Source organism: Schistocerca piceifrons, chromosome 8 (assembly GCF_021461385.2).
Source record: "Schistocerca piceifrons isolate TAMUIC-IGC-003096 chromosome 8, iqSchPice1.1, whole genome shotgun sequence".
In the NCBI taxonomy this organism is placed as follows: Eukaryota; Metazoa; Arthropoda; class Insecta; order Orthoptera; family Acrididae; genus Schistocerca; species Schistocerca piceifrons.
The window spans coordinates 135,585,270-135,606,247 of NC_060145.1; the positions used below are offsets into that span (position 1 = coordinate 135,585,270).

At 43.5% G+C, this 20,978-nt stretch overlaps 1 protein-coding gene across 1 annotated transcript in view; it reads right to left on the reverse strand.

Annotated features, from left to right (window-relative positions):
• The window catches only part of LOC124712131 (probable G-protein coupled receptor Mth-like 3), a 262,497-nt gene that overhangs the window by 3,678 nt on the left and 237,841 nt on the right, over positions 1 to 20,978 (reverse strand). Inside the window, exon 10 of the mRNA XM_047242430.1 lies at positions 9,018 to 9,244. Coding sequence (XP_047098386.1) covers positions 9,018 to 9,244 — 227 coding nt within the window. The remainder of the gene's footprint in view (positions 1 to 9,017; positions 9,245 to 20,978) is intronic.

Genomic DNA, 20,978 nt, shown 5'->3' on the forward strand with positions numbered 1-20,978 from the left:
CTTTGCGGCGAGATCTATTTACGAAATTTCAATTACCAACTTTCCCTTCCGAATGCGAAAATATTTTGTTGACACCCACCTACGTAGGGAGAAATGATCATCATAATAAAATAAGAGAAATCAGAGCTCGAAAGGAAAGATTTAGGTGTTTCTTTTTCCCATGCGCCATTCGAGAGTGGAATGGTAGAGAGGTAGTATGAAAATGGTTCGATGAACCCTCCGCCAGGTACTTAACTCTGAATTGCAGAGTAACCATGTAGATGGTGGCCAAGCGGTTCTAGACGCTACAGTCTGGAACTGCGCAACCACTACGGTCGCAGGTTCGAATCCTGCCTCGGCCATGAATGTGTGTGATGTCCTTAGGTTAGTTAGGTTTAAGTAGTTCTAAGTTCTAGGGGACTGATGACCTCAGAAGTTAAGTCCCATAGTGCTCAGAGCCATTTGAACCATTAACCATGTAGATGTAGATCACGATTTATGTTAGTCCCCTGACAGTACAAAAGGGGAGACATAGTTCTTAATAGGGTGTAACACCAATGTGGATGGCAATACATGCTTTGCAATGTGCTCCCATGCTGGCTACAGGATCAGTAAGGATTTCTTGTGGTAGGGCATTCCATTTCTCCATCAGCCCAATTGACATATTCTAGAAGGTTGTTGGTGCATGTGGATGTACTGCGATACGTCTCCCAACCGCATCGCCCCTCTATCCAAGAGCTCCTCAACCTGCACTGTTCAAAGCGGTTGCGCCTTGTCATCCATAAAAAGAATGTCAGGGCCGAATGCACCTCGTACCCTCATATGGAGAGAATTGGGAACACACAATACACATGTACAGTGTGGAACAAGATCGTTTTTGTAGCCCAGGTTTTATGGTTTGGGGAGGTATAATGTTGCAAGGGAATACCCACACCGGTCAACGTATTTATGACACCGTATTCCTCTTCCACGTGTGCGTCTTTTCAGACGTGCTTGCGGCCCTGAATCCATTTTTATGGACGATGAGGCGCGACCGCATCGAACTGCGCAGGAGGACGAAGAGCTCTCAGAACGGGATAATATTCGGCAAACGGACTGGCCTGCTGGTCCACCAACTTAAATCTCTTCGAGCATGTGTGGGACCCGCTGGGGAGACACGCTACAGCTCTTCTACGTGCACTAACAAACCTACAGCAGCTGTCAATACCGCTGGTGGAGGAATAGCGTCCTACCAGGAGGGTAATACGGAACGCCGTGCTGGATTCCAACGGCCTCGTATCACTAGCAGTTGAGATGACAGGCATCTTATCCGCATGGCTGTAACGGATCCCTGAGTCAACAGATGGGGACGTTTGCAAGACAAAAACCATCTGCACGAACAGTTCGACGATATTTGCAGCAGCATGTACTGTCAGCTCGGAGACCATGGCTGCGGTTACCCTTGACGCTGCATCACAGACAGGAGCGTCTGCGATGGTGTACTCAACGACGAACCTGGGTGCACGAATGGCAAAACGTCATTTTTTCGGATGAATGTTTGGCGACATCGCGGTGAACTCACATTGGAAGCGTGTATTTGGCATCGCCATACTGGTATATCACCCGGAGTGATGACATGGGATGCCATTGGTTTCACGTCTCGGTCACCTCTTGTTCGCGTTGACGGCACTTTGAACAGTGGACGTTACATCTACATCTATATCTACATCTACATCTACATGATTATTCTGCAATTCACATTTAAGTGCTTGGCAGAGGGTTCATCGAACCACAATCATACTATCTCTCTACCATTCCACTCCCGAACAGCGCACGGGAAAAACAAACGCCTAAACCTTCCTGTTCGAGCTCTGATTTCTCTTATTTTATTTTGATGATCATTCCTACCTATGTAGGTTAGGCTCAACAAAATATTTTCGCATTCGGAAGAGAAAGTTGCTGACTGAAATTTCGTAAATAGATCTCGCCGCGACGAAAAACGTCTTTGCTTTAATGACTTCCATCCCAATTTGCGTATCATATCTGCCACACTCTCTCCTCTATTACATGATAATACAAGACGAGCTGCCCTATTATGCACCCTTTCGATGTCCTCCGTTAATCCCACCTGGTAAGGATCCCACACCGCGCAGCAATATTCTAACAGAGGACGAACGAGTGTAGTGTAAGCTGTCTCTTTAGTGGACTTGTTGCATCTTCTAAGTGTCCTGCCAATGAAACGCAACCTTTGGCTCGCCTTCCCCACAATATTATCTATGTGGTCTTTCCAACAAAAGTTGTTCGTAATTTTAACACCCACTTAGTTGAATTGACAGCCTTGTGAATTGTACTATTTATCGAGTAATCGAATTCCAACGGATTTCTTTTGGAACTCATGTGGATCACCTCACACTTTTCGTTATTTAACGTCAACTGCCACCTGCCACACCATACTGCAATCTTTTCTAAGCCGCTTTGCAACTGATACTGGTCTTCGGATGACCTTACTAGAAGGTAAATTACAGTATCATCTGCGAACAACCTAAGAGAACTGCTCAGATTGTCACCCAGGTCATTTATATAGATCAGGAACAGCAGAGGTCCCAGGACGCTTCCCTGGTGAACACCTGATATCACTTCAGTTTCACTCGATGATTTTCTGTCTATTACTACGAACGGCGACCTTCCTGACAGGATATCACGAATCCAGTCGCACAACTGAGACCTTTACCCCATAGGCCCGCAGCTTGATTAGAAGTCGCTTGTGAGGAACGGTGTCAATAGCCTTCCGAAAATCTAGAAATACGGAATCAACTTGAGATCCACAGTCGACAGGAGCCATTACTTCGTGCGAATAAAGAGCTAGCTGCGTTGCACAAGAATGATGTATTCTGAAACCATGCTGATTACGTATCAATAGATCGTTCCCTTCGAGGTGATTCATAATGTTTGAATACAGTATATGCTCCAAAACCCTACTGCAAACCGACGTCAATGATATAGGTCTGTAGTTCGATGGATTACTCCTACTACCCTTCTTAAACACTGCAGTGACCTGCGCAATTTTCCAGTCTGTAGGTACAGATCTATCGCTGAGCGAGCGGTTGTATATGATTGCTAAGTAGGGAGCTATTGCATCAGCGTAATCTGAAATGAACCTAATCGGTGTACAATCTGGACCTGAAGACTTGCCCGTATCAAGCGATTTGCGTTGCTTCGCAACCCCTACGGTATCTACTTCTAAGAAATTCATGCTAGCAGCTGTTCGTGTTTCAAATTCTGGAATATTCCATTCGTCTTCCCTGGTGAAGGAATTTCGGAAAACTGGTTCAATAACTCCGCTTTAGCGGCACAGTCGTCGGTAACAGTACCATCGGCACTGTGCAGCGAAGGTATTGACTGCGTCTTACCGCTTGTGTACTTTACATACGACCAGAGTTTCTTCGGATTTTCTACCTAATTTCGAGACAATGTTTCGTTGTGGAACCTATAAAAGGCATCTCGCATTGAAGTCCGTGCCAAATTTCGCGCGTCTGTAAATTTTAGCCAATCTTCGTTCTTCTGAACTTCACTTGCTTTTTCCGTTGCCTCTGCAACAGCGTTCGGACCTGTTTTGTGTATCCATGGGGGATCAGTTCCATCTCTTACCAGTTTATGAGGTATGAATCTCTCAATTGCTGTTGCTACTATATCTTTGAATTTGAGCCACGTCTCGTCTACATTTGCATAGTCAGTTCGGAAGGAAAGGAGATTGTCTCTTAGGAAAGCTTCTAGTGACACTTTATCGGCTTTTTTAAATAAAATTATTTTGCGTTTGTTTCTGGTGGATTTGGAAGAAACGGTATTGAGCCTAGCTACAACGACCTTGTGATCACTAATCCCTGTATCAGTCATGATGCTCTCTATTAGCTCTGGATTGTTTGTGGCTAAGAGGTAAAGTGTGTTTTCGCAACCATTTACAATTCGCGTGGGTTCGTGGACTAACTGCTCGAAATAATTTTCGGAGAAAGCACTTAGGACAATCTCGGAAGATGTTTTCTGCCTATCACCGGTTCTGAACAAGTATTTTTGCCAACATATCGAGGGAAGGTTGAAGTCCCCACTAACTATAACCGTATGAGTGGGGTATTTATTTGTTATGAGACTCAAATTTTCTCTGAACTGTTCAGCAACTATATCATCGGTCTCTGGGGGTCGGTAGAGGGAGCCAATTATTAACTTAGTTCGGCTGTTAAGTATAACCTCCACCCATACCAATTCGCACGGAGTATCTACTTCGACTTCACTACAAGATAAACCACTACTGACAGACACAAACACTCCACCACCAATTCTGCCTAATCTATCTTTCCTGAACATTGTCTGTGACTTCGTAAAAATTTCTGCAAAACTTATTTCAGGTTTTAGCCAGCTTTCTGTACCTATAACGATTTCAGCTTCTGTGCTTTCTATTAGCGCTTGAAGCTCAGGGACTTTCCCAGCACAACTACAACAATTTACAACAACAATTCCGACTGTTCCTTGATCCAAGCACGTCCTGTATTTGCCATGCACCCTTTGAGATTGCAGCCCACCCCGTACTTTCCCGAGGCCTTCTAACCTAAAAAAACCGCCCAGTCCACGCCACACAGCCTCCACTACCCGTGTAGCCGCCAGCTGAGTGTAGTGAACTCCTGACCTATTCAGTGGAACCCGAAACCCCACCACCCTATGGCGCAAGTCAAGGAATCGGCAGCCAACACGGTCGCAAGACCGTCTGAGCCTCTGGTTCAGACCCTCCACCCGGCTCTGCACCAAAGGTCCGCAGTCGGTTCTGTCAACGATGCTGCAGATGGTGAGCTCTGCCTTCATCTCGTAAGCAAGACCGGCAGCCTTCACCAGATCAGATAGCCGCTGGAATCCAGAGAGAATTTCCTCAGATCCAAAGCGACACACGTCATTAGTGCCGACATATGCCACCACCTGCAACTGTTCGCACCCTGTGCTCTTCATGGCATCCGGAAGGACCCATTCCACATCAGGAATGACTCCACCCGGAATGCACACGGAGTGCACACGGGATTTCGTCCCCTCCTTAGCCACCATCTCCCTACAGAGCCCCATTACGCGCCTAACATTGGAGTTCCCAACTACCAATAAGCCCACCCTCTGCGATTGCCCGGACCTTGAAGGCTGAGAATCATCCTCTGAAACAGGGCAGACAGCTGCATCTGGCTCAGCCAGAGACAGTACCTGAAACCTGTTTGTCAGACGCACTGGGGAGGCTTTCTGATCAGCCTCCGGGGACGTCTTTCGCTGCCTGCCATGCCTTGGAACGACCTCCCAATCAACCACAGGCGAGGGCTCAGTCCCACTGCGGGACGCAATCGGAGCAACCACAGCGTCAGAACGATCTGGGAACAGATGGGACGAGGTTGACATCCCCGTGATACCCACGTCTGGCTCCCCACAGTGGTGCCCATTGGCAACAGCCTCAAGCTGCGCAACCGAAGTCAGTGCCGCCTGCAGCTGTGAGCGAAAGGATGCCAACTCAGCCCTCATCCGAACACAGCAATCACAGTCCCTGTCCATTCTAATCGCTGTTGAACAACAGTTACTGAAACCAAGCCCGAGCCTAGATAACGCAAAGAATGTATGAACTAACCTGTATAAATGCCTAACGACTGCGCTACAATCTGCCTGAATTTACGATTACAGATATGTTAAGACCTGTGGCTCTACCCTTCATTCGACTGCTTCCCTTGCCAGCACATTCTCCAGATTTTTCACCAATTGAAAACGTCTGGTCAATGGTGGCCGAGCAACTGGCTCGTCACAGTACGCCAGTCACTATTCTTGATGAGCTGTGGTATCGTGTTGAAGCTTCATTGGCAGCTGTACCTGTACACGCCATCCAAGCCCTGTTCCACTCAATGCCCAGGCGGATCAAGGCCGTTATTACGTCCAGAGGTGGTTGTTCTGGGTACTGATTTCTCAGGATCTATACACCCAAATTGTGTGAAAATGTAATCACATGTCAGTTCTAGTGTAATATATTTGTCCAATGAGTACTCGTTTATCATCTGCATTTATTCTGGCAATTTTAATGGCGAGTAGTGTACATTCTGTATTACACTATAGCAGTTATTTCTACGGTCCAGGTTTCATCGAGCTATGATACATGGTAGTTTTGAACACTAGTATTCATAAAAAATATACGTTGGTAGGGCTAAAAACTGTCGTCTGCACTTGGTGAGATGATGTGTGAGGGCTTCAAAATCTGAATCGATTTTGCAAGACGAAGATACGAGGTTTGGAACTTTAATAGTGGCAACTATTTATTTACAGCTCGTAAAAAATAGTTCGTGTTTCAAAGTTTTACTGACCTTCGAAGTAGTCACCAGCATTGTGTATAACCCGCTGCCAGCGATGTGGAAATCGTTGAATACTCTTTAGCAGTGCCAGTTGTGTTGACAGTTCGAGCGTCGCGGTCTGTTGCCCGACGAATTTGTAGCAGTTCTGCAGCGAATGCCGTGAAGTGTTTCTTTCAGTTTAAAAATCGAGTTGAACTCACGAGGGCTTAAGTCAGGGGACTGAAGTAGGTGGTACAGAACTTAGCAGACCCATCAGTCAAACAAATCAGTAACAGCTTGCACTGTTTGCGCTTGAGCATTGTCCTGCAAAATGATGGTCAGGTCCTGCAGAAAGTGTCATCGCTTCTGTCTCTATGCTGTTCATTTTTGGAACAGAACCTACGACCAACTTAGAAGTGATATATTTGTTGTATATGATATATTTGTTGTATATGATAAGTGTTTGGTAATATCAGGAGCTACAATCTTTTTAAAATCTCATATTGCTATATTTCGTCCTTACGGCAGTTCTTGTATGAATTCTTATAGTTTATGCTTATGTTTATTCTACAGGAACATTTGCTGCATTCCCTAGGACGATACTGATCGCAGAAACATTCCAAACACCACGTGTGAAGGGAAGTTTGCCACAGTAGCATATATTCATACGAATCTCACCTAGAGAAAGAAAAATCATTAACGTTGTTGAAGATTTCACGCATTCGCAATAACTTCGTGGCAAACCACGCATAGCGGATCGCTTTACCGAAAACTGGCGCCTGTTATTGATCATGAATGAAGATACGCTACAGGAATTAAACTGAAAACAATTTAAAATAATTTTCTCGTTCATTTATTGATTTTTTTAGAAAGTTATTCATCAGACATAAAATTAGTAGACGAATAAGGACAACGTTATTTCAGTATACATTGGAAAATATTCTTGTAGTAATCTCGTACGGACATGGATAGATAAATGAAAAACGAAAATAAAAACAATAATCGGGTATCGAACATGGGGAGCAAAAAAACCCAGTACGTTGTCCTCGATGGTGAGTGTTCATCGGAGGTGAGGGTATCATCTGGAGTGCCACAAGGAAGTGTGGTAGGTCCGTTGTCGTTTTCTATCTACATAAATGATCTTTTGGATAGGGTGGATAGCAATGTGCGGCTGTTTGCTGATGATGCTGTGGTGTACGGGAAGGTGTCGTCGTTGAGTGACTGTAGGAGGATACAAGATGACTTGGACAGGATTTGTGATTGGTGTAAAGAATGGCATCTAACTCTAAATATAGATAAATGTAAATTAACGCAGATGAATAGGAAAAAGAATCCCGTAATGTTTGAATACTCCATTAGTAGTGTAGCGCTTGACACAGTCACGTCGATTAAATATTTGGGCGTAACATCACAGAGTGATATGAAGTGGGACAAGCATGTAATGGCAGTTGTGGGGAAGGCGGATAGTCGTCTTCGGTTCACTGGTAGAAATTTGGGAAGATGTGGTTCACATGTAAAGGAGACCGCTTATAAAACACTAATGCGACCTATTCTTGAGTACTGCTCGAGCGTTTGCGATCCCTATCAGGTCGGATTGAGGGAGGACATAGAAGCAATTCAGAGGCCATCTGCTAGATTTGTTACTGGTAGGTTTGATCATCACGCGAGTGTTACGGAAATGCTTCAGGAACTCGGGTGGGAGTCTCTGGAGGAAAGGAGGCGTTCTTTTCGTGAATCGCTACGGAGGAAATTTAGAGAACCAGCATTTGAGGCTGACTGCAGTACAATTTTACTGCCGCCGACTTATATTTCGTGGAAAGATAAGATAAGATAAGATAAGATAAGAGAGATTAGGGCTCGTACAGAGGCATATAGGCAGTCATTTTTCCCTCGTTCTGTTAGGGAGTGGAACAGGAAGAGAAGATGCTAGTTGTGGTACGAGGTAACCTCCGCCACACACCGTATGGTGGATTGCGGAGTATGTATGTAGATGTAGAAAAGTAAAACTGCGACGCTTGTCACTGTGCCATCTTTTCTGCTAAATTATTTTCTTGATAAAAGGAACATAAAGTATCTCTAAAACTCTGAGCGTCGGTTTCTGAGAAACGGTCGAGTATCTAGGGATAAGCCCAGACAAATATTTGCTTCTCTTTTTTCTTTTTTTTTTACTCCTCTTCCACTCAGCGAAGTTCCTGCGTAATCAAGTTATGGCACTTGTCGTGTTCTCCTCGTGCAGCCGTAGTGTTTAAACGTTGCTGTTGTCACAAACGACAGTGTAGCAACGTATCTAAATTAAGAAATGCTTTTGAATGATCTGAGCCCTATGCAACACATCTGCTATGCTATCAGGCGTCGCCCGGTAATTATCGGGAACTGCGAGATCTGTTCGTAAATATTAGGTGCCACATACCTCCGGAAACCCCCTAAGGACACGCAAAACAGCAAAAGTATTGCATTTCAAATGTGTGCGGTTTTAAGCAAGTGATCATAAAGTTTTCGCTCATCACTGTATATTGCTCATGTGCAATATATATTGTAATGTTGAAAGGTGATTGGTTAGGTGTAAGAGAGGATCTGTGGGATCTAATCTTTAGTGGTGAAAGATATGCACAAATAGGTATATAATTTAGAGAACTCTCTTTATATTACTACAGCATGAGGCAAGCGGTGCTTAAGTATATTGGTCTGCCAAGTTGTGTGTGACGACGTGCTTTGGCCGCTCTGTACCTTGGGAGGGCGCAAGTGCGCAGGGCCAGCTGCCGGGTAGCTTGCTGCGGAGCTGCCTCACGACGGTGCGGTTGCAGCAGAAGATGTAGAAGATGAACGCCGGCCGCATCACGTTCACCAGGTCAGTCGCGATCCACACGTAGTCAGGCCCGCCCACTGCCCACGACACGATCTCCATCAGCCACGTTACGCCCATTAGGCCGAACAGTTTGACGTACAGCGAAAGCCTGCAAAGGAGAACACCTTCTGTGGCGACTTACATCGACTCACATCTACACTACTGGCAATTAAGATTGCTACACCACGAAGAAGACGTGCTACAGACGCGAAATTTAACCGACAGCAAGAAGATGCTGTGATATGCAAATGATTAGCTTTTCAGAGCATTCACACACGGTTGCCGCCGGTGGGGACAACTACAACGTGCTGATTTCAGGAAAGTTTCCAACCGATTTCTCATACACAAACAGCAGATGACCGGCGTTGCCTGGTGAAACGTTGTTGTGATGCCTCGTGTAAAGAGGAGAAATGCTTACCATCACGTTTCAGACTTTGATAAAGGTCGGATTGTAGACTATCGCGATTGCGGTTTATCGTATCGCGACATTGCTGCTCGCGTTGGTCGAGATCCGATGACTGTTTGCAGAATATGGACTCGGTGGGTTCAGGAGGGTAATACGGAACGCCGTGCTGGATCCCAACGCCCTCGTATCACTAGCAGTCGAGATGACACGCAGCTTATCCGCATGGCTGTAACGGATCGTGCAGCCACGTCTCGATCCCTGAGTCAACAGATGGGGACGTCTGCAAGACAATAACCATTTGCACGAACATTTCGACGACGTTTGCAGCAGCATGGACTATCAGCTCGGAGACCCTTGACACTGCATCACAGACAGGAGCGCCTGCTATGGTGTACTCAACGACGAACGTGGGTGCACGAATGGCAAAACGTCATTTTTACGGATTAATCCAGGTTCTGTTTACAGCATCATGATGGTCGCATCCGTGTTTGGCGACATCGTGGTGAACGCACATTGGAAGCGTGTGTTCGTCATCGCCATACTGGCGTACCACCCGGCGTGATGGTATGGGGTGCCACTGGTTACTCGTCTCGGTCACCTCTTGTTCGCACTGACGGCACTTTGAACAGTGGACGCTACATTTCAGATGTGTTACGACCCGTGGCTCTACCCTTCATTCGATCGTGCGAAACTCTACATTTCGGCAGGATAATGCACGTACGGGCATTTCTGGATACAGAAAATGTTCGACTGCTTCCCTGGCCAGCACATTCTCCAGATCTCTCACCAACTGTAAACGTCTGGTCAATGGTGGCCGAGCAACTGGCTCGTCACAATACGCCAGTCACTACTCTTGATGAACTGTGCTATCGTGTTGAAGCTGCATAGGCAGCTGTACCTGTACACGCCATCCAAGCTCTGTTTGACTCAATGCCCAGGCGTACCAAGGTGGCTGTTCTGGGTACTGATTTCTCAGGATCTATGCACACAAATTGCGTGAAAATGTAATCAAATGTCAGTTATAGTATAATATATTCGTCCAATGAATACCCGTTTATCATCTGCATTTCTTTGTGGCGTAGATATTTTAATGGCCGGTAGTGTACAATTACATCAAAAATCTACATCTACATAAAAACCACAAAATATCTGTATATACGTCAAAAATCTATTTCTACATCGAAAATCTACATCTGCATCTAAAATATGTGTCGAAATAAACGATCTACATCTACACCTTCTTTTATATTTCGAAGCTATCTTGTTGTGTGGCAGAGGTAATATCTAGTACAATTATTATATCTCCTCTTCACTGTTGTATTCACAAATGGTGTGTGGGATGAACATCTCTAAGTAAATCTTTGTATAAGCTTTAATTTCACGTCATGGTCATATTGCGAGTTGTATCTGGGCGAAAGTAATAAGTTGCCTGAATCTCCTTACATTCTACGATCTCAGAATTTTGACAGTTCACCTCTCCATAGTGCACAATGCCTCTCTATTAGCATTTGCTACTGGCGTTTGATGAGCATCTTATCAACACCTACGACATTATTCCGCAATTCACGTCTAAGTGTTTGGCAGAGGATTATAGAATCACTTTTAATTATTTCTCTACCCTTCCACTCTCTAATGGCGCAAGGAAAAAATAAAAAGGTAAATCTTTCCGTGGAAGCTCTGACTTATTTTATCACGATGATTATTTCTCCTTATGAAGGTGGGCGTCAAAAAAATATTTTGACGTTCGGAGGAGAAGGTGGATGATTTAAACTCTGCGAGGAGGTCTCACTCGAAAAAATCTCGCTGCAACGAAAACGACATATATTCGAATGACTGCCACTCCAAATCCCGTAACATGTCCGCGAGACTATTGTCCTATTTCCATTCCATAATAATAAAAAACGAAGAAACTTTACTTGAACTTTTTCTATGCCCTCCATCAATCCTACCTGTTAATGATCCCTTACTGCAAACGAAAGTTCACAAGAAGCCGGACAAGCTTATTGTAGGTTACCGATGTGAAGCCATCATACAACTGTTATTCAAGCAATATAGATGATTTTCAGCACAATTTTCAATCGTGTGATCATTCCCACAACATATTTCGAGACAACATTACCCCGCTTTCAAATGCTAGAAAGCGAGGAAACCCGATAAAACAATCCTCCTTATACCGACAGACAAATAAGGGTTACAGACGTCCTGTGTTATAACCTACCTTAAAAACTTTTTTATGCCTCAGGCCCCCTCACAACTTAAAACCACATACCATTAAACATCACAAGCCGGTGCATCAACCGTTTCCGAGGAACAATTGCAAGCCGCTGCCATCACCTACCAACGATAATATTTACTTACAGCCTACTGCTCAGCACCAACTACACTACCGTCTATCATAAAATCTTTGAGAAATGCCTGTCTGTCCCTATGTCATTCTAACTACCTCTAAGCTGCAGCCTGAACGGAAATAGCATGCGTAATTCCTATGTCACTAGGTAAAATATATTGGTGGCTGCTTCTTAAGGTGGATACTGCTAACGCGTGTTCAGAAATGCCCTTCAGACACTTCCTCCCTCTCATTTAAAACGGAGATGCACTCTTACTTCTAGGCATAACAAATCTCTACCTCGTCTAAATTTGATAGCAACCACCGTCATTCTTTCTGTTATATTCCCCTACGAATGTTGCTCATTCTTGATATGCTTTACTGCATCTGACGAACCGTTCTCTCTATTACTCTGCTCTTTAAATGTAACTTTAAAATTGCGTCCCGTCTGCCCCACGTATCTCACTGCACAATCCTGACATTTTACTTCATTCATTCTCGATTTCCTCATCTAAGTCTTATCTGTGTCCATCTTATGCTCAGCCTCTGTCATAATTTATTGTTCATCTTGAAAGCAATTCTAACCCCTTTCCTGTTAAAAAAATCTCGCTAATTTCTGTGAGATGGTATCGAAATATGGCATGACTCTATATTTCTTTGGATTTTTGCCGTTTTTCTGGTTACCATGCCTAACTACTACATCCAACCGACCTTTCAAACACAACTCAAAGCCATTTTCGACCGCTATTTGTTTAAGGTTTTTCATTTCTTCTTTCTTGTTTTCCAGTTTTAGAGGTATGGAATTAGTCCTGTGCATCGCATTTTTGAAAAATGCTGATTTGTGCTTATGAGGGTAGCATACCATTTTTGAAAAATGCTAATTTTTGAAAAATGAAAAATTTTTGAAAAATGCTTATTTGTGCTTATGAGGGCAGCTTACCAATAATCGCCATTGTGAACGTGGGTTTCCTAAAAATCCGTATCTCGAGCTTATTATTCTTATTCTCGATCCTCAGGTCCAGATAATTTAAGACTCCTGGTTGCACATGCTCTACTTTAAAAGCTATGTCCTTAAGCATCATATTGAAGTAATTCATCAACCCATTTATTTTTTCCTTGGACCCCTGATATACTATGAAAACATCATCAACGTGTCTTCTGTTCATCCATATCTTGGAACTGTACTTAACATTTATCTTTAAAAAAAGCTGTTTCGTTCTTATTCAAGAAGATATCTGCCATCCCATTGCTAAACCTTTATCTTGTACATAAAACTTACCATTAAACTTAAAATAGTTGAACGATAAAACAAACTTTATAACCTTATAAATTCATCCACATGCACATCAGATGTTTCACCAGTAGCCACAAACATATTTCAGCTAGTGACATATGATTTACGCATGCTATTTCCATTCAGATTGCAGCTTAGAGGTAGTTTTAAGTTAGAATGGTCAAGGACCAGAATTTCTCAAAGATTTTATGACAGAGGGTAGTGTGGTTGGCGCTGAGCATCACGCTTTAAATAAATGTTATCGTTGGTAGGTGATGGCAGCGGCTTTCTATTTTTCAGCTGTATCTCGGTAATGGTGGATGCGCCGGCTTGTGATGTTGTATATTTTATGGTTTGAGTTGATAATGCACATGTGCAGCCTGTTTTTATGTTGTGATGAGTAGTGGAACAAACCAGGCATCACCCCATTTTGCATTGTTGCTAAATTTATTCAAGATGGTGGATGCAAGACGGCGGGCATAGATGTGGCAATTTCGCACATATTATGGAGCGAATTCAAATTTTGGTGGCAAAGTATGTCAGTGGCTCTACCTCCACTAACCTAAATCCACCCCCTAGGAAATGGCAGGAAATTAAAAAGAAATGGCAGGAAATTAAAAAGAAATGGCAGGAAATTCGAATTAATTGGCGGGAATATCAAATTTCGTGTGTTCACCTTAAGGCCTGGAGACCAACTGATCTAGTTCACAACACCAGCACCAGAGAGCACATGAGGTGGAATTCCTCAATTGGCTGTAGTATGAAGAGGTTTGGGGTTAACGATCGCAGGTAGATAGTGCTTTAAGTCACACACAGAACATGCAGTTGATATGAGTCAAATGCAGGTTCTACCACACAACTGATACACCCTGACACAACAAACATGGTTAAATGCATGATAAGTGGCTTGCAGCAACACCTCCCTCTCTCTAGAATGCGTCATCAGACTACCATTAAATCATACCTTGTTATGTCCCCATCTCAACCGATCACTCCATCCACTTTCAGTCATCATTTAACTTACATGCAAGTCAATTTAGAGGCAGATGGTTCTCTTTTCCAGGAAAGCATCAAAGATAGCAGTGAGCTTGCATGTATCTCTATTACCTCAATTGACATACAGTAAAATGTTGTTAAAAAACATGCAGCAACTGTTTTTGTGGTATTTGTTAGCTGAAACGATATGGTTCTGATTGGTGGAGAGTATAGCGAAGCACATTGTAAATACTGTTTGTTAGGATTTAAAAGACCTAAACAGTCCTGCACAGGGCAAACAGATGAGCCTAGTAGTAAATTACAACTGCAGGAGAAAGCTTTGTTTGGCGCTGTCCTTACGCATTGTACACAGTTCGCAGAGCTGCAACATGTTCCCATTTCCACTTAGTGGTCTAAACATGGTCCTGTCGCATTAACTTAGCTTATCCTGTTTCTCCATGGGTGGCAGAAGGTGGCAGATATCACTCTCTCAGACTTCGGTTCAGTTCTGACTTAAATTGGGACTATCACATGGACAAAGCTGCAAGGAGGACAGAGGAGGAACTGATGAACAGTTCCAAGATTCAGAGAGACTGTCTAAAACCACTTTGGACTTTTGCTGTATGGAGTCCTTAGCAGATAAAGTGAACTCGTTTCGAGATATAAGAATGCCTTAAATATGATTCACTAGTGGCTGTAATCATTAAAAGACTTCTCTACAGGATCCAACGTAAGTATGTGGTTGAATAGATGGTCTTGATTCCAAAATGCAGATAGCATATCTACCAGAGTGTAACACTATAGATCTGAAAAGCCAGTGTCCTGGTCATAGGATATTGTACATTTCTTATGATGTCAATCTAGCGTTGCATTTTTTAAATGATTCGTCACATAGGACGCTATCTACTGCATGTGATCATTCTCACTCAACCATCGTTCTCCCTCTCCGATAACCCAGTGGATACATCGCAGAACCTCTGTTACACTGCCTACATTGCATTGAGATAGAGTGAATTACAAATAATCTTTGTTAGCATGAGAAATATCTAGAAGCGGAATGAGGGAGTTCCTTAAAACCACGTTGCTTAGCTGAGTCACTTTCTAAATTCGATGAGAGTCGTTATTTTATTACGAGCTTACCCCGTCAGCGACGTGCACCTTCGCTTTTGGCCTGTTAATATACATCCCAGTGATCACACTTATACTCAATGTCGCGGTATTTGTGTGGAAGGCCACTTCATTCACAAGCAATAACATACCACAGCTTGTGTAGTTTGTTACATGGATATCATTGTGCCCCCCTGCAGAACCAAGACCGCTTTTTATGCAGGGTGACAATAACATACAGTAGCTCTTGTGATCTGTTTTTAATAACTGGTCGCTTATAAGACAAATGCATCTCTCTTCCTAAGACACACTGGTACCACTCGCAACAAAAACAAATACGGCATGTCCGTTCATCGGGGACTTTCTCTCACTATGTTCAGTGTCAACTGCATTCAGTTATGGTCGAAGTTTTGTACTTAATATGGGATGTGTGGTAGATTCGTTATGATCAGCAGGCTTATAAAGTATATGTTGGAGTGTGAAGTTACTGTGACCATTGTTCTGACATGTGCAAAGAAAGTGACTATTTCCTGTCATAAGGGAGGTACAGATTTGATGTGGGAGACTGCGATTCAGTGCATCGATAGCAGAAAATGTTATCTAGAAAATTATGTCCAGTCATGAGGAGGATATAGATACTGATAGTTCCAGAGCCACACCCATCAGGAGGAGGCTTGTTTTGACACTTTACTCATTGTCAAAAATCACTATATTGGGGCTGTAATCGTAATATTTAGTTGTAATTAGAGTGATAAATATATGTCTGGTTTCCTAGAACGATTCTGCTTGGTGTGCAGGTGCGTGGGAATGACAGATGGTGACCGGAATAAACTGACATTTTCGGCTTACCACCAGTATCTACTAGTAGTGCGACGAACTATGCATTTCGTTAGTGCGGTTTGCCTACATTAGGAGCAGGTATGCAGTTAGGGGCAAAACTATTGTTCTCCTTTGAGTGACAGGTCATTAACCTATTGTTCTGCTAAGGGGCCCTTCCGTTTGATCGACAATTCCTCAACCTATCCATCCCTATCACTCCCATCCAACCTCTCAGGGAACGTCAAACTCTACCACCCTCCCCCTCGCCCAGTGACCCTTCCGTTTGATCGACAATTCCTCAACCTACCCACTCCTATACCTCCCACCCAACCTCTCAGGGAACGTCAAACTCTACCACCCTCCCCCTCGCTGATACAAGCACACTTTTGATATCAATTTGAGTGACAAATTAATTAAATCAATCAATTAAGTAAATCTGATTTCTGGGACCCTTCTTAGCGCCCACCCCTCCCCCTCCCGGAATTTGGTGAGAAAAAGACTATTGATTGGTCATTAAGGGGGAATTCGATTGCAGTGTATGGAATATTGTTTAATTAATCTGGACAGTGTACAGTTTATTGTTTAATTATTTGTGGCAGTGTATGGAATGTAGTTTATTTAATTAGTTAAAGAATTTGTCAGGAAATCGGTTGCAGTGTATGGAATATTGTTCAAGCAATTCAGACAAAGTGTGGAATATTGTTTATTGAAACAATTTATGGGGTTGCTGGCAGTGTTCTGAATATAGTTTATTTATTTATTTAAAGAAGTTTTAAGGAAATCGATTACGCCCCCCCACCCCTCCCTCCCCCTCGCTGGTACAGGTACACTTTCAGGTCTCAGTTATTCAAATAGCCCCTTTCACTCTTATCAGCCTGATTGACTGGTTAGTTAAATCGATCAATTAATTAACCTCTCCTCCTCTGATAAACCTCCCATCCGCCCTCTCCCCTCCTCTCCCCTACCTGGAAACTGGTGGCTCTGTGGTGGAGAGGAAGGATCTCATGGCAGGAAATTCACGGCTTTCAGAATGAGATTTTCACTCTGCTGCGGAGTATGCACAGATACGAAACTTTCTGGCAGATGAAAACTGTGTGCTGGATCGAGACTCGAACTCGGGACCTTTGCCTTTCGCGGGCAAGTGCTCTACCATCTGAGCTACCCAAGTACGACTCACGAAAGCTGTGAGGATGGGTTGTGAGTTGTGATTGGGTAGCTCATTTGGTAAAGCACTTGCCCGCAAAAGGCAAAGGTCCCGAGTTCGAATCTCGCTCCAGCACACAGTTTTAATCTGCCAGGACATTTCGTATCAGCGCACACTCCGCTGCAGAGTGAAAAATCTCATTCTGGAAACATCCCCCAGGCTGTGGCTAAGCCATGTCTCCGCAATATCCTTTCTTCCAGGAGTGCTAGTTCTTCTAGGTTCGCAGGAGAGCTTCTGTGAAGCTTGGAAGATAGGTGACGAGGTACTGGCCGAATTGAAGTTGTGAGGACGGGTCGTGAGTCGTGCTTTGGTAGCTCAGATGGTAGAGCACTTGCCCGCAAAAGGCAAAGGTCCCGAGTTCGAGTCTCGGTCCAGCACACAGTTTTAATCTGCCAGTAAGTTTCAGTTCAAGGGTTTATTGTCTACATATAAGAAAAATTACTTTGCAGGGATTGGAATTCTCTTGGTCATCATTCCCTGCTGTCTGGGAAGATGCAGGTCTTGTAAGAAGTAATTAAATCGATCGCTTTTTTTCATTCTGATTGCACAAGCAATTCCATCATAAAACACCTTTCACACAGAATCAAAATCTTTCCATCGTGTAGCATGGGCCATCTATGTATCGCAGAGAACACCACCGAACATGCCACCAGTAGTGACAGGTGTTTGTGAGGCACTGCAATCCTCGTGTATACATCTGCTTGACAGATGTCCTGTTCACAGAATTAATGGCGGCATGGCGTGTAATTTCACATGTCAAACGACAGTGCTATGCGTTTACCTGTTTCATTGTAAGAGGTATTCTCCATTACTAACGATCATTTTACATAGGAATGATGCGAGCACAGTATAATTTCTGATGTGAACAGTGGATGCTACACACCTCTGGAAACCTATATTATGCATGTATCACACAGAATCGATGTTTTAAGAAAGTAGATTTTTTTTTCATTTTACAGTTTGTCACTATATTTTATCGTAGAGAAACCGCCAAGAAGCATGAATGTCATACATTGGAAATATATTTCTTACATTGGAATATTAACAGCCTTGCACTCCACACGACAAATAGGTCGGAAACTGCAACGATCAGACATTATAGCCTGTTTTAAGTACAGGACCGCATAGCCTTAGGAGTGCATGTGTTTATGTTCTCTCATACCAATAGCTTCCCGGTACTAATCCCAGACACTAGAACAATACATTAGAATTGATTTACGTAAAATACTTCGAACTCCATCCGTCTGGAACTCCATTATGCATAAAAACCACCTCTTTCTTGTGCTTGTTCTTGTTCTTCTTAACTGTCTGCTATTACATCACAACACTTTCATATCTACTACTACACACCGATAAGGGGTGCCAAGCTCCCCGACATGCGCGCATTTGGAGAAATCTTGTGCACTTAGATGTGTGTGGAACAGCAGTTACGATCTCGTTACGCTCCATTCTTTCACAAGACGCAGAATATACCGGTCTTCTTCTGGTCAGCTGCAGATTAAGTCAGTGACGGTTAGTTAGGTTTAAGTAGTTCAAACTTCTAGGGGACTGATGACCTCAGATGTTAAGTCTCATAGTGCTCAGAGCCATTTGAACCATTTTTGACATTTTTGAACAATGGCTGTTCCTGCAAGTTATGGAAGATTCCCAGGACTTCATTTTCCAACAGGATGGAGCTCCGCTCCATTGGCTCGTGATGTACGAGGCTTTTTGAATGATTCCCTTCCCTAGTGCTGTATCCGCCGCATGGGACTTGAGGACCTGGCTCTGCAGTTCTGGTCACCGAGATCTCCTGATCTCACTCCTTGTGACTATTTCTTATGGGGTTTTGTGAAGGAAGCTGTTTACGTCCGGCCTCTACCAACCACTCTGAACTATCTGAGGAACCGGAGCACTGCTGCCGTGGAGTCAGTAAAAGCAGATACGGTTTCGCGTGTGTGTGACGATTTTGGCTTCTGCGTTGATGTTTGCCGTGCAGCCAACAGTGGTCACATTGAACATTAATAACATTTGTCACTTTTATATTTACTAAGGAATTATTAATAACTAATTAATTACAAATTACACTGTTGTTGTTGTTGTGGTCTTCAGTCCTGAGACTGGTTTGATGCAGCTCTCCATGCTATTCTATCCTGTGCAAGCTTCTTCATCTCCCAGTACCTACTGTAACCTACATCCTTCTGAATCTGCTTAGTGTATTCATCGCTTGGTCTCCCCCTACGATTTTTACCCTCCACGCTGCCCTCCAATACTAAACTGGTACCGAGCGAGGTGGCGCAGTGGTTAGCACACTGGACTCGCATTCGGGAGGACGACGGTTCAATCCCGTCTCCAACCATCCTGATTTAGGTTTTCCGTGATTTCCCTAATTCATTTCAGGCAAATGCCGGGATGGTTCCTTTGAAAGGGCACGGCCGATTTCCTTCCCAATCCTTCCCCAACCCGAGCTTGCGCTCCGTCTCTAATGACCTCGTTGTCGACGGGACGTTAAACACTAACCACCACCACCACCACTAAATTGGTGATCCCTTGATGCCTCAGAACATGTTCTACCAACCGATCCCTTCTTCTGGTCAAGTTGAGCCACAAACTCCTCTTCTCCCCAATCCTATTCAGTACCTCCTCATTAGTTATGTGATCTACCCATCTAATCTGCAGCATTCTTCTGTAGCACCACATTTCGAAAGCTTCTATTCTCTTCTTGTCCAAACTATTTACCGTCCATGTTTCACTTCCATACATGTCTACAATCCATACAAATACTTTCGGAAATGAATTCCTGACACTTAAACCTATACTCGATGTTAACAAATTTCTCTTCTTCAGAAACGCTTTCCTTGCCATTGCCAGTATACATTTTATATCCTCTCTACTTCGACCATCATCAGTTATTTTGCTCCCCAAATAGCGAAGCTCCTTTACTACTTCAAGTGTCTCATTTCCTAATCTAATACCCTCAACATCACCCGACTTAATTCGACTACATTCCATTATCCTCGTTTTGCTTTTGTTGATGTTCATCTTGTATCCTCCTTTCAAGACACCATCCATTCCGTTCAACTGCTCTTCCAAGTCATTTGCTGTCTCTGACAGAATTACAATGTCATCGGCGAACCTCAAAGTTCTTATTTCTTCGCCATGGATTTTAATACCTACTCCGAATTTTTCTTTTGTTTCCTTTACTGCTTGCTCAATATACAGATTGAATAACATCGGGGAGAGGCTACAACCCTGTCTTACTCCCTTCCCAACCACTGCTTCCCTTTGATGTCCCTCGACTCTTATAACTGCCATCTGGTTTCTGTACAAATTGTAAATAGCCTTTTGCTCCCTGTATTTTACCCCTGCCACCTTTAGAATTTGAAAGAGAATATTCCAGTCAACATTGTCAAAAGCTTTCTCTAAGTCTACAAATGCTAGAAACGTAGGTTTGCCTTTCTTTAATCTTTCTTCTAAGATAAGTCGTAAGGTCAGTATTGCCTCACGTGTTCCAGTATTTCTACGGAATCCAAACTGATCTTCCACGAGGTCGGCTTCTACTAGTTTTTCCATTCGTCTGTAAAGAATTCGTGTTAGTATTTTGCATCTGTGGCTTAAACTGATTGTTCGGTAATTCTCACATCTGTCAACAACTGCTTTCTTTGGGATTGGAATTATTTTATTCTTCTTGAAGTCTGAGGGTATTTCGCCTGTTTCATACATCTTGCTCACCAGATGGTAGAATTTTGTCAGG